At 46.6% G+C, this 13370-nt stretch overlaps 2 protein-coding genes across 2 annotated transcripts in view; both read left to right on the forward strand.

The window, feature by feature from the left end:
* ccm2l (CCM2 like scaffold protein) overlaps positions 1-2340 on the forward strand; it is a 49818-nt gene extending 47478 nt beyond the window's left edge. Inside the window, exon 12 of the mRNA XM_045692863.1 lies at positions 1807-2340. Within this exon, the coding sequence (XP_045548819.1) occupies positions 1807-2120 (314 nt within the window). The 3' untranslated portion in view covers positions 2121-2340. The remainder of the gene's footprint in view (positions 1-1806) is intronic.
* Positions 2341-4997: 2657 nt separating this feature from the next.
* Positions 4998-13370, forward strand: part of cables2b (Cdk5 and Abl enzyme substrate 2b) — a 71311-nt gene continuing 62938 nt past the window's right edge. The window contains exon 1 of the mRNA XM_045692864.1: positions 4998-6035. Coding sequence (XP_045548820.1) covers positions 5719-6035 — 317 coding nt within the window. The 5' untranslated portion in view covers positions 4998-5718. The remainder of the gene's footprint in view (positions 6036-13370) is intronic.

The raw sequence follows: 13370 nt of genomic DNA on the forward strand, positions 1-13370 counted from the left end.
ACTGACTGTTCCCCTGTCTCTGTTCCCTAGGACTGACTGTTCCCCTGTCTCTGTTCCCTAGGACTGACTGTTCCCCTGTCTCTGTTCCCTAGGACTGACTGTTCCCCTGTCTCTGTTCCCTAGGACTGACTGTTCCCCTGTCTCTGTTCCCTAGGACTGACTGTTCCCCTGTCTCTGTTCCCTAGGACTGACTGTTCCCCTGTCTCTGTTCCCCAGGACTGACTGTTCCCCTGTCTCTGTTCCCTAGGACTGACTGTTCCCCTGTCTCTGTTCCCTAGGACTGACTGTTCCCCTGTCTCTGTTCCCTAGGACTGACTGTTCCCCTGTCTCTGTTCCCTAGGACTGACTGTTCCCCTGTCTCTGTTCCCTAGGACTGACTGTTCCCCTGTCTCTGTTCCCTAGGACTGACTGTTCCCCTGTCTCTGTTCCCTAGGACTGACTGTTCCCCTGTCTCTGTTCCCTAGGACTGACTGTTCCCCTGTCTCTGTTCCCTAGGACTGACTGTTCCCCTGTCTCCTCCCCAATAATGACTGTTCCCCTGTCTCTGTTCCCTAGGACTGACTGTTCCCCTGTCTCTGTTCCCTAGGACTGACTGTTCCCCTGTCTCTGTTCCCTAGGACTGACTGTTCCCCTGTCTCTGTTCCCTAGGACTGACTGTTCCCCTGTCTCTGTTCCCTAGGACTGACTGTTCCCCTGTCTCTGTTCCCTAGGACTGACTGTTCCCCTGTCTCTGTTCCCTAGGACTGACTGTTCCCCTGTCTCTGTTCCCTAGGACTGACTGTTCCCCTGTCTCTGTTCCCCAGGACTGACTGTTCCCCTGTCTCTGTTCCCTAGGACTGACTGTTCCCCTGTCTCCTCCCCAATAATGACTGTTCCCCTGTCTCTGTTCCCTAGGACTGACTGTTCCCCTGTCTCTGTTCCCCAGGACTGACTGTTCCCCTGTCTCTGTTCCCTAGGACTGACTGTTCCCCTGTCTCTGTTCCCTAGGACTGACTGTTCCCCTGTCTCTGTTCCCTAGGACTGACTGTTCCCCTGTCTCTGTTCCCTAGGACTGACTGTTCCCCTGTCTCTGTTCCCTAGGACTGACTGTTCCCCTGTCTCTGTTCCCTAGGACTGACTGTTCCCCTGTCTCTGTTCCCTAGGACTGACTGTTCCCCTGTCTCTGTTCCCTAGGACTGACTGTTCCCCTGTCTCTGTTCCCTAGGACTGACTGTTCCCCTGTCTCTGTTCCCCTAGGACTGACTGTTCCCCTGTCTCTGTTCCCCTAGGACTGACTGTTCCCCTGTCTCTGTTCCCTAGGACTGACTGTTCCCCTGTCTCTGTTCCCTAGGACTGACTGTTCCCCTGTCTCTGTTCCCCTAGGACTGACTGTTCCCCTGTCTCTGTTCCCTAGGACTGACTGTTCCCCTGTCTCTGTTCCCTAGGACTGACTGTTCCCCTGTCTCTGTTCCCCAGGACTGACTGTTCCCCTGTCTCTGTTCCCCAATACTGACTGTTTCCCTGTCTCTGTTCCCTAGGACTGACTGTTCCCCTGTCTCTGTTCCCTAGGACTGACTGTTCCCCTGTCTCCTCCCCAATAATGACTGTTCCCCTGTCTCTGTTCCCTAGGACTGACTGTTCCCCTGTCTCTGTTCTCTAGGACTGACTGTTCCCCTGTCTCTGTTCCCTAGGACTGACTGTTCCCCTGTCTCTGTTCCCTAGGACTGGCTGTTCCCCTGTCTCTGTTCCCTGGAACTGACTGTTCCCATCTCGGGTTCCCCAGGCACTAAGTCTGACTGTGTCTTCCTCTCTGTCTCTTTCCTCCAGGCATGCGTCCTTTCATCCCAGACAAGGACGTGGGCGTTTTCGAGAGCTTCCTAGAAGGCATCGGGATCCGGGAGGGGGGCATTCTGACGGACAGCTTCGGCCGGATCAAACGGAGCATGAGCAGTACGGCGGCGACGGCCGTCCGGGGTTACGACAGCTGGTCACTCCCCTCGGGCTCGCAGGACTTCAACCGCAGGATCAGTGACATCACACACGACATCGAGGCCCTGGGGTTTCAACATGAACATGGGGGGTGGCAGGGAGAGCAGGGGGGGTGTCAGGGAGATATAGAGGAGGAGGATTATTATCTGTGAAGGAGTGGTGGGGTCGTTGTGGAACAGAAATGTAGTCGTTTTGCCGTGTTTATCCACAATATCATGAACACACTCATGTAAACACACACCACACACGAGACTGAGATTAGCCACAGGGTCAGCCACAGGGTCAGCCTCAGGGTCAGCCACAGAGTCAGCCACAGGGTCAGCCACAGGGTCAGCCACAGGGTCAGCCACAGGGTCAGCCACAGAGACAGCCACAGGGTCAGCCACAGGGACAGCCACAGTGACAGCCACAGGGTCAGCCACAGGGTCAGCCACAGGGTCGGCCTCAGGGTCAGCCTCAGGGTCAGCCACAGAGTCAGCCACAGGGTCAGCCACAGGGTCAGCCACAGGGTCAGCCACAGAGACAGCCACAGGGTCAGCCACAGGGTCAGCCACAGGGTCAGCCTCAGGCCACAGGGTCAGCCACAGGGTCAGCCTCAGAGTCAGCCACAGGGTCAGCCTCAGGGTCAGCCTCAGGGTCAGCCTCAGAGTCAGCCACAGGGTCAGCCTCAGGGTCAGCCTCAGGGTCAGCCACAGGGTCAGCCACAGGGTCAGCCACAGAGTCAGCCACAGGGTCAGCCACAGGGTCAGCCACAGGGTCAGCCACAGGGACAGCCACAGAGACAGCCACAGAGACAGCCACAGGGTCAGCCACAGGGTCAGCCACAGGGTCAGCCTCAGAGTCAGCCACAGGGTCAGCCTCAGGGTCAGCCTCAGGGTCAGCCACAGAGTCAGCCACAGGGTCAGCCACAGGGTCAGCCACAGGGTCAGCCACAGAGACAGCCACAGGGTCAGCCACAGGGTCAGCCTCAGGGTCAGCCACAGAGTCAGCCACAGAGTCAGCCACAGGGTGGTCAGCCACAGGGTCAGCCACATGGTCAGCCACATGGTCAGCCACAGGGTCAGCCACAGGGTCAGCCACAGAGTCAGCCACAGGGTCAGCCACAGGGTCAGCCTCAGGGTCAGCCACAGGGTCAGCCACATGGTCAGCCACAGGGTCAGCCTCAGCCTCAGGGTCAGCCACAGGGTCAGCCACAGAGACAGTCACAGGGTCAGCCACAGGGTCAGCCTCAGAGTCAGCCACAGGGTCAGCCTCAGGGTCAGCCTCAGGGTCAGCCACAGGGTCAGCCACAGGGTCAGCCTCAGGGTCAGCCACAGGGTCAGCCACAGAGTCAGGGGCACAACGGCAGTAGGTGGCACCTGAGTCATGAGACTGAGTGGCCATCTTTTAGTTTCCATATCAGTAGCTTAACTCTCATTGAGGACGTAGTGAGTCACCAAGTGGTAAACATTATTTTGTCCCTCTAACTCATTTAGTGATAGGGCTCTGGTCAGAAGAAGGGCACTATGTAGGGAATAGGGGGCCATAGGGCTCTGGTCAAAACAAGGGCACTATGTAGGGAATAGGGGGTTATTTGGGATGTGACCTGTGTAATCCTCATACACTCACAGAAAAGGTGCTACCGAGAACCTAAAAGGCTTCTTTGGCTGTCTTCATAGGAGAACCCTTTGAAGAACCCTTTTTGGTTCCAGGTACAGTAGAACCCTTTCCACAAAGGCAAAGACCACTGCCTGGTTCTGTAGACAATCAGGGAACCCTTTGTTCTGAGACGGTAGAGACCACTGCCTGGTTCTGTTGTGTGTAGTGCACTACGACAGAGTCCTATTGGTCCTGGTCAAAAGTAGTGCACGATGTAGGGAATAGGGTTCCATTTGGGACATAAACAAGCACTTTGCATCAAGAATGCCTTTGGATCCAACTCATTTACATGCTATTTGCATCCGGGATTGGGCACCATGCCTAGCATTAATGAATAACGAGAGAGAGAGAGAGAGAGAGAGAGAGAGAGAGAGAGAGAGAGAGAGAGAGAGAGAGAGAGAGAGAGAGAGAGAGAGAGAGAGAGAGAGAGAGAGAGAGAGAGAGAGAGAGAGAGAGAGAGAGAGAGAGAGAGAGACTCCTCCTGCAAGTAGTGCACTACTTTGACCAGGACCCACAGGGTAGTGCACTACTTTAACCAGGGCCCATAGGGTAGTGCACTTCTTTGACCGGGGCCCTATGGGGGAATAGGGTGCCAGTTTTGAAGGAGCCATAAAGAGGGATGATGTCTCTCTGCTGCACATTAATCTGAAAGAGCAAACTGCATGACACACACACACACACACACACACAGGCACACACACACACACAGACACATACACACAAATACTCCCTGGTGGCACTGCTGACCTTCCCAGAATCCCTAGTTTCTGTCCCCTGGCTGCAGCCACTGTGTGTGTGTGTGTGTGTGTGTGTGTGTGTGTGTGTGTGTGTGTGTGTGTGTGTGTGACTGCACAGCCTATGATCATCAAGGGTTGCCTGTGCCTACCACGTCTCCCTGCCTGATGTCATGTCACCAGTCTGCAGACAGGGCAGGCTGGACACAGAGAGACCACATCATGTTGGTGGTTTGGACGTCTTCTCACCATCTTTCTGATGATTGGTTACACAATAGGCAGCTTGAATACAAGTTCATATTACATTTTGCAATAAAGAATGTTTTAGTATTTTGTGTATAATGGTGTATTAGGGATTTAAAATTGTGTGTGCCTGTGTATGTGTGTGTGTGTGCCTGCGTATGTGTGCCTGTGTGTGTCTGTGCGTGTTTGTGTGCCTGTGTGTGCCTGTGTGTGTGTGTGTGTGTGTGTGTGTGTGTGTGTGCGTGCCTGTGTGTGTGTGTGTGCCTGTGTATGTGTGCCTGTGTGTGTGTGTGTGTGCCTGTGTGTGTGTGTGTGCCTGTCGGTGTGTGTGCCTGTGTGTGTGTGTGTGTGTGTGTGTGTGTGTGTGTGTGTGTGTGTGTGTGTGTGTGTGTGTGTGTGTGTGTGTGTGTGTGTGTGTGTGTGGATAAAGTATCATTGCAAAAATTTATCAGCAACGGATTTTGCGAATTATCTCTCCACTTTATAATTTCCCTCCGCTTTATTATCCTCTAATTATGTTGCCTCGTATCTGTCAACAAATATCTCAAAAGTCTTTGTAGGCTTAATTATCCCTAGGTCTTCATGGATTTGTCCTTAAATAGCACAAATATTACCAAATTATTATAGGATTATTGAGAAAAGAGCTTGTATTGTCAAATGTAAAAGCCTATTGTCTACTGAGTTGCAGTTCATTATTCGCGTCCATTAATTTGCTATTTTCTCTAATTATCTCAAATGTTTTGATCGGTCACACTCCATTTCATAACAAAAGCAAGAAAGACCAATCAGCCTTCACCTTGTGCAAAAGTTTTTTTTAAACATTATTCTCTGTTGTCCAATGGAAATCCTAGTGGGCGTTAAGGAGCCGTCCTGGCGCGGCGGAACGTCTTGACAGTTGACTTCTACCGGAGAATGGCGGCTACCGCCTGCACTACGTTCACTAACACTACCAATCCCGCATAAACAACACCGGAGGAAAAGTAGAGATTCACGGAGGAGACAAGCAGCTCTTTCATTCCTTAGTAACATTTCTCTAGACGGACAACCGGTTCAACCGTTAAACCATGGAAACCGAGACCCTCATCATCGAAACGGCGTGTTCCTGGGGGATGATATCGGAACGACAGTGGCCGGGATGTCAACGGCATCTAGTAGTAGCTACGGGAACTTCGGTAACCTACCGACGTCTGTGAGCTGTGGGGCAGTTGGGACCGTTAGTCCCGTACCGAAACTCGGTGTGATCACTGTCCCGCCCATCCTCGTTCTGCCATCGGACTCGTTCAATGATGGGACCACGGAGGTATTTCTGGAGAAGCGAGGAGGATCGTTTTCCTCGCAGGGAAACCTCCTCTCTCCGTCGGGTCTCCATCCTACTCCCCTCCGACCGCGGAAGTCATCCACGGTGCTGTCAGTTCAGAGTTCTAATTCCGTGATTTCGGAATCTGGACGGTGGTGAGTTAATTAATTACGGTGTAATTCATGTCCCGGAGGCATTGGTTTCTGTGTTGTCTACCTCACTCCAACTCTTTCCTGGCTGTGTCCCTCGTCTTGTCAGTACAGCTGTGTCCACGTGTGTGTGAGTCTTTCTGTGTACATTATTGTATCCTGATGCGGTAACTTTAAACAACAAACATCAGTTGGCTACATTGTCTCATTTGAACTTTGTTTTGTTGCGTTCCATTGTTATGAGACTATCATTTAACAAGCAACCAGCCAGGACAGTTCAGCTGAAAGACGTCATGTATTTGGACCAAAACAGCGCTGAGTTTTATTTCTTGCTAAAAAAAAAATGTGTAGTTATTATTAATCTCCCTCATTAGAGTATCGCAACTGTAATTTCCGCTACAAAGGGTGACTGTTGGATTGGATGCTTATTATTTTGATTGTGGGAGGTCCCGTGTGGCTCAGTTGGTAGAGCATGGTGTTTGTAACGCCAGGGTTGTGGGTTCGTACTGGTCCCAGAAAAATGTATGAAATGTATGCATTACCTACTGTAAGTCGCTCTGGATAAGAGTGTCTGCTAAATGACGAAAATGTCAAATGTAGATTAGGAACAAGTTACCATTTCTACCGTGTGAACAGCCATTGCAGTAGGTTCCATGATAATAACCAACAACAGAAGAAGCAGCCTAGTTTATCTTCAGTTTGTCAAAGAAGCCCTACATTAGGTTATACCTGTAGTCATTGACTAAAACAGAAAGCTGTATTATTGGTCAGTCACTTCCTCATTAAAATCAAATCAAGCTTTATTTCTATAGTACATTACAGACATGGATGCATAGCAATGCATAGCACTTCACAGGAAAACATTTTTATAAAAAAAAAAAAATGTTAACAATGAAATTAAAACAGAAATATTTACCACACAAACATAAGAAGGTAAAAAAAAAAAAAACTAACGAATAACAATAAAAAGTGAAAGACTAGTAAAATAATTAGCCAGAGTCAACAGTCATTTTCTTTACAAAGCTCTACTGTATTGTTATATAGCCTGCAGGCTATGCTACTAACGCTGGATTGTCTGTTCATTAAAACACACAGCCACAAGTTACCACTTGTACCGTGTGAATAGCAAGAGTTTAACAACCCCCCTCCACACACACACACACACACACACACACACACACACACACACACACACACACACACACACACACACAATCAGCAGGTACACACACACACACACACACACACACACTCAGCAGGCACACACACACACACACAGTTATTAGACTAGGGAGTGGAAATGTTGACTTTATGAGGAGTCTAGCGTTTTATAGGGGCTTTGCCAACTTTGCCCTAACTGTGCAGGGGTTTTGTCAGGTGACTTGTCTCACTGCATCACCATCAGGTAGGATAGGTTGTGTACTTTTTAAAGGACAGTCAGTGTATATGAAGTACTGTTATATTTTGACAAGGAGTTGCCTCTGACTATACTGTGCACTTTGTTATCCTTAATTAATGACGCAGCTGACGAACTAGGCTATGTGTTTGTTTACAAACCACACACAGACACATAACACTTACTGTGTTTGTTTACAAACCACACTGTGCAGCTTGGCAACTATCAGTATAACATTTGGTGGGGCGCCACAGAATATGCCAAATAGGCTTGGGCGTTTTTACCCATATATACCGGGGTAGTTTGAAATACCAACGGTATGATTTTCAATACCATACTAGTTCCAGCTGTGTATTTGGTTTGCTAACTTACTAGCGAAGTGACTAGATGTCAACATCAAGCTTCTTGGTTACAGCAGAGATATTCAACTCCCATTTCTGGATCAAGATCCCTACTGCCTAAATTTGTTTTATGAGTGAAAAAAAATGTTTAACTTCCGGTAAAGAAATAATGTCCCTTGTGTGCACTGCCGGTAATACCGTATACTCCGGTATGGTACAGGAACGGTATGAAGAAAGGTTTCCGTTAGGAAAATGTGGGTGGATAACCTGATTAGGGTGTCCACTCACGGTGCTCAGAATGACAGAAATCACATTTACATTATGGTAATGCATGTTAACAGAACATGGAACTCGTGTAATGAAGCAGCCAATAAAACTGCATTTTCAAACATTTGCCAAAATGCAATTAGCTGGAAAACACCATTCTAAACAGCACACCTGGGACAACACCATTCTAAACACCACACCTGGGAAAACACCATTCTAAACACCACACCTGGGAAAACATCATTCTAAACAGCACACCTGGGAAAACACCATTCTAAACAGCACACCTGGGAAAACACCATTCTAAACAGCACACCTGGGACAACACCATTCTAAACACCACACCTGGGAAAACACCATTCTAAACAGCACACCTGGGACAACACCATTCTAAACAGCACACCTGGGAAAACACCATTCTAAACAGCACACCTGGGAAAACACCATTCTAAACAGCACACCTGGGGAAACACCATTCTAAACAGCGGACCTGGGAAAACACCATTCTAAACAGCGCACCTGGGAAAACACCATTCTAAACAGCACACCTGGGACAACACCATTCTAAACAGCACACCTGGGAAAACACCATTCTAAACAGCACACCTGGGACAACACCATTCTAAACAGCACACCTGGGAAAACACCATTCTAAACAGCACACCTGGGAAAACACCATTCTAAACAGCACACCTGGGACAACACCATTCTAAACAGCACACCTGGGAAAACACCATTCTAAACAGCGGACCTGGGAAAACACCATTCTAAACAGCGGACCTGATGGCGGTTCCATATGTTAGAAACTTAAAGGGGGAATCTAAAGATGCAACAACTAGGATGGCTTGAATAGACCAGGATTGTGCCTTTGGCTTCTGGACAACGAAAGAAAGTTGAAATGAAAACCAATAAAACAGGAGAGAAATGACATAGTGGTGGGTCTAATAGAACAGGAGAGAAATGACATAGTGGTGGGTCTAATAGAACAGGAGAGAAATGACATAGTGGTGGGTCTAATAGAACAGGAGAGACATGACATAGTGGTGGGTCTAATAGAACAGGAGAGAAATGACATAGTGGTGGGTCTATTAGAACAGGAGAGAAATGACATAGTGGTGGGTCCAATAGAACAGGAGTGAAATGACATAGTGGTGGGTCCAATAGAACAGGAGAGACATGGTATAATGGTGGGTCTAATAGAACAGGAGAGAAATGACATAGTGGTGGGTCCATTAGAACAGGAGAGAAATGACATAGTGGTGGGTCTAATAGAACAGGAGAGAAATGACATAGTGGTGGGTCTAATAGAACAGGAGAGACATGACATAGTGGTGGGTCTAATAGAACAGGAGAGAAATGACATAGTGGTGGGTCTATTAGAACAGGAGAGAAATGACATAGTGGTGGGTCCAATAGAACAGGAGTGAAATGACATAGTGGTGGGTCCAATAGAACAGGAGAGACATGTATAGTGGTGGGTCTAATAGAACAGGAGAGACATGACATAGTGGTGGGTCTAATAGAACAGGAGAGAAATGACATAGTGGTGGGTCCAATAGAACAGGAGAGACATGACATAGTGGTGGGTCTAATAGAACAGGAGAGAAATGACATAGTGGTGGGTCCAGTAGAACAGGAGAGAAATGACATAGTGGTGGGTCCAATAGAACAGGAGAGAAATGACATAGTGGTGGGTCTAATAGAACAGGAGAGAAATGACATAGTGGTGGGTCCAATAGAACAGGAGAGAAATGACATAGTGGTGGGTCCAATAGAACAGGAGAGAAATTACATAGTGGTGGGTCTAATAGAACAGGAGAGAAATGACATAGTGGTGGGTCCTATAGAACAGGAGAGAAATGACATAGTGGTGGGTCCAATAGAACAGGAGAGAAATGACATAGTGGTGGGTCTAATAGAACAAGAGAGAAATGACATAGTGGTGGGTCCTATAGAACAGGAGAGACATGACATAGTGGTGGGTCCAATAGAACAGGAGAGACATGACATAGTGGTGGGTCCAATAAAACCCGATACCGATATCCAATATTTTCCTTGCCAGAAAATCGGATACTGATAACAGATATTTAAATAGTTAAATGTTTGAAACACAGACACACACACACTGACCAAAAAGTTATTTAGTTGCCATTTATGTATGTCCCCATTATCAGTAAAACATAATCACAACCCATTTCTTTCACTTACTTGCTGTGCTGTTTCATTGTTCATTTGTTCAGTCGTTTCATTCTCAACCAGGATTTCATCATACATGTCAAACAGTGAAGTTTCAGCTCTGTCTGTCCGTGGCCTCTCTTCCTCGGTGCACACTGTCACTGTGTCCATTTCCATCTTGTCCAGCTGTGTCTAACATTTCACGTAAACCCTGTTTCTTGTCTCCATCGAAGTAGCGGTCCTTGTACCTAGCATCGAGCATGGTGGCGACACAGTAAAGAGGCTCATAGAGAATGCCACCAAATCGCTTGTTCACAGCCTCGAGTACTTTTGCAAGTTTTAACCCCACGGTCTGTGTTGGCAGTTTTGTTGAACAAGCGTTACAATGCCATGACAGAGGGTATCACGTCTGCTGCAGACGCAATTGATGAGCTTATTTCTCGAGTCAGTTGTTCGAATGGAGCTAGGAGTGTGTTCATGTTTCCCAAGTTTCAAACATTTTCTCAAATGCCATTAAAATGGAAGAGGCAAATAGAAGGGGGGAAAAGTAAGGAAATTGTCTGTCGGCGCTTCATTAAAGAACATAAATGGTTAAAGAAAATTGTGATAAATAAAAACATATACCAATTTCATTTAAGGACCAAAAAATTGACAGCTGTGCCAAATAAATCGCAAAATAGTTGGAAGAGATTTTTGATGTACCGATTCCATTGCACATGGTTTATGAACTGATATACAATACAACACTGGAGTCACAACTTCAAATTTTTCAATTTAAATTACTATACAAAATTCTTGCAACCAGTAGAATGTTATATATATATGGGGGATACAACCTTCCCAGCTCTGCAGATTCTGCTGTGAGGAGGCAGAGTCATTAGATCTAACTATTGTAAAATAGATTGTGTCTGTAAAATGTGTATAAGATGTATAAACTGAAGGTAGAAGCCTAAGTGTTATTGTTTATTAGTTTACTCCAATTGGGGGAAGGGTGGTAGGGTTTGTGGAATAATAAAGGCATATTCTTAAAAAAGTATGTATATGTATTTACAGTTAAAGTGTTTGTAAACTTCCGACTTAGGTTGGAGTCATTAAAACTTGTTTTTCAACCACACCACAAATTTCTTGTTTACAAACTATAGTTTTGGCAAGTCGGTTAGGACATCTACTTTGTGCATGAGACACGACATTTTTCCAACAATTGTTTACAGACAGATTATTTCACTTATAATTCACTGTATCACAATTCCAGTGTGTCAGAAGTTTACATACACTATGTTGACTGTGCCTTTACACAGGCCTACAAACCTGACTCAGTTACACCAGTTCTGTCAGGAGGAATGGGCCCAAAAAAATCTGACTTACTGTGGGAAGCTTGTGGAAGGCTACCCGAAACGTTTGACCCAAGTTAAACAATTTAAAGGCAATGCTACCAAATACTAATTGAGTGTATGTAAACTTCTGACCCACTGGGAATGTGATGAATGAAATAAAAGCTGAAATAAATCATTCTCTCTACTATTATTCTGACATTTCACATTCTTAAAATAAAGTGGTGATCCAAACTGACTTAAGACAAGGAATTTTTACTAGGATATAATGTCAGGAATTGTGAAAAACTGGGTTTAAATGTATTTGGCTAAGGTGTATGTAAACTTCAGACTTCAACTGTAGGTATGTACGTCACCATTGACGTCGGTTTTGCACATTGGCGTTAATCTAGACATTGGGCCAATGCCGATGTTGGCATTTTTAGCTAATATCGTCCGATTCCGATATGCTTACCGATATATCGTGCATCCCTATATATTACAGTCATTTACTGTTCTCATTCTCGGGGAGGACGTTCTTTGAAAGTTCACAACCTGCTTCACTTGTGAGAAACAAGTTTGGTTTATTTCATAACCATTATTTATGAGATTTGTCAATGTGAGCAATGAGCATGTGTCTGGTCTCTCTGTCCTGATAATGTTGAGGGAGCATCTGTCTGGTCTCTCTGTCCTAATAATGTTGAGGGAGCATGTGTCTGGTCTCTCTGTCCTGATAATGTTGAGGGAGCATCTGTCTGGTCTCTCTGTCCTGATAATGTTGAGGGACCATCTGTCTGGTCTCTCTGTCCTGATAATGTTGAGGGAGCACGCACGCCTGAGCATGCATAGAAGTACTTGGTCTGCTGCCTGGAATTGTAGAAAAGTTAACATTTTTTAAGATCCATTACAAATGATAATATAAATATAGTTCCTCACAGTAAGCTATTTGAAAAATCTTTCCAACAATCTCCCCCTCGATAATCACCAGTCGTTGGTGTGAAAGAGCAATGTAAGTTTTAGGCCTGCTGCTGTCACGTCCCCTGATCTGTTTCACCTGTTCCTGTGATTGTCTCCACCCCCTCCAGGTGTCGCTTGTTTTCCCCATTAGTCCCGGTGTATATATCCCTGTGTTTCCTGTCTTGTATGTTAGTCTAGTCAACCAGTGTGTTTTTCCCCTTGTACTCCTTTTGCTGTTCTCTTTTTGATAGTCTTCCCGGTTTTGACCCCTGCCTGACTTTGGACTACTTTCCTCCCTGTCTGATCATCCTGCCTGCCCTGACCTTGATTCTGCCTGCCCTTTGGTACCTTTTGGACTCAGAACTGGTTTTAACCTTTTTGCCTGTCCACGACCATTCTCTTTCTTACGCTATTGGATTAATACATATTAAGACTTCAACCATCTGCCTCCCGTGTCTGGGTCTCTCCTTGTGTCATGATAGCTGCGGCTGTCACGTCCTGACCAGTATAAGGGGTTATTTGTTATTGTAGTTTGGTCAGGACGTGGCAGAGGTGTGTTTGTTTAGAGCGTTTCGGGGTTTGTTGGGCTATGTTCTATGTTAGTATATTTCTATCTTTATCTAGTATGTCTAGTTCTATGTTTAGTTAATGGGGCTGACCTTCAATTGGAAGCAGCTGCTTCTAATTGAAGGTCCTATTTTAGAGGGGGGGGGGGGGGGTTCTATGGGATTTGTGGGTAGTTCCGTGTGTAGCTGTGTGCCTCACAGGACTGTTTCTCATCATTTTTTTTTTCTTCATCTTAATAAAGATGAGTATTCACATTCCCGCTGCGCCTTGGTCCCATCTTTACGACGACCGTGACAGCGGCATTGGCCTGGAACTGTTCCATGAAATT

Source organism: Salmo salar, chromosome ssa13, assembly GCF_905237065.1.
Source record: "Salmo salar chromosome ssa13, Ssal_v3.1, whole genome shotgun sequence".
NCBI classification, from domain to species: Eukaryota; Metazoa; Chordata; class Actinopteri; order Salmoniformes; family Salmonidae; genus Salmo; species Salmo salar.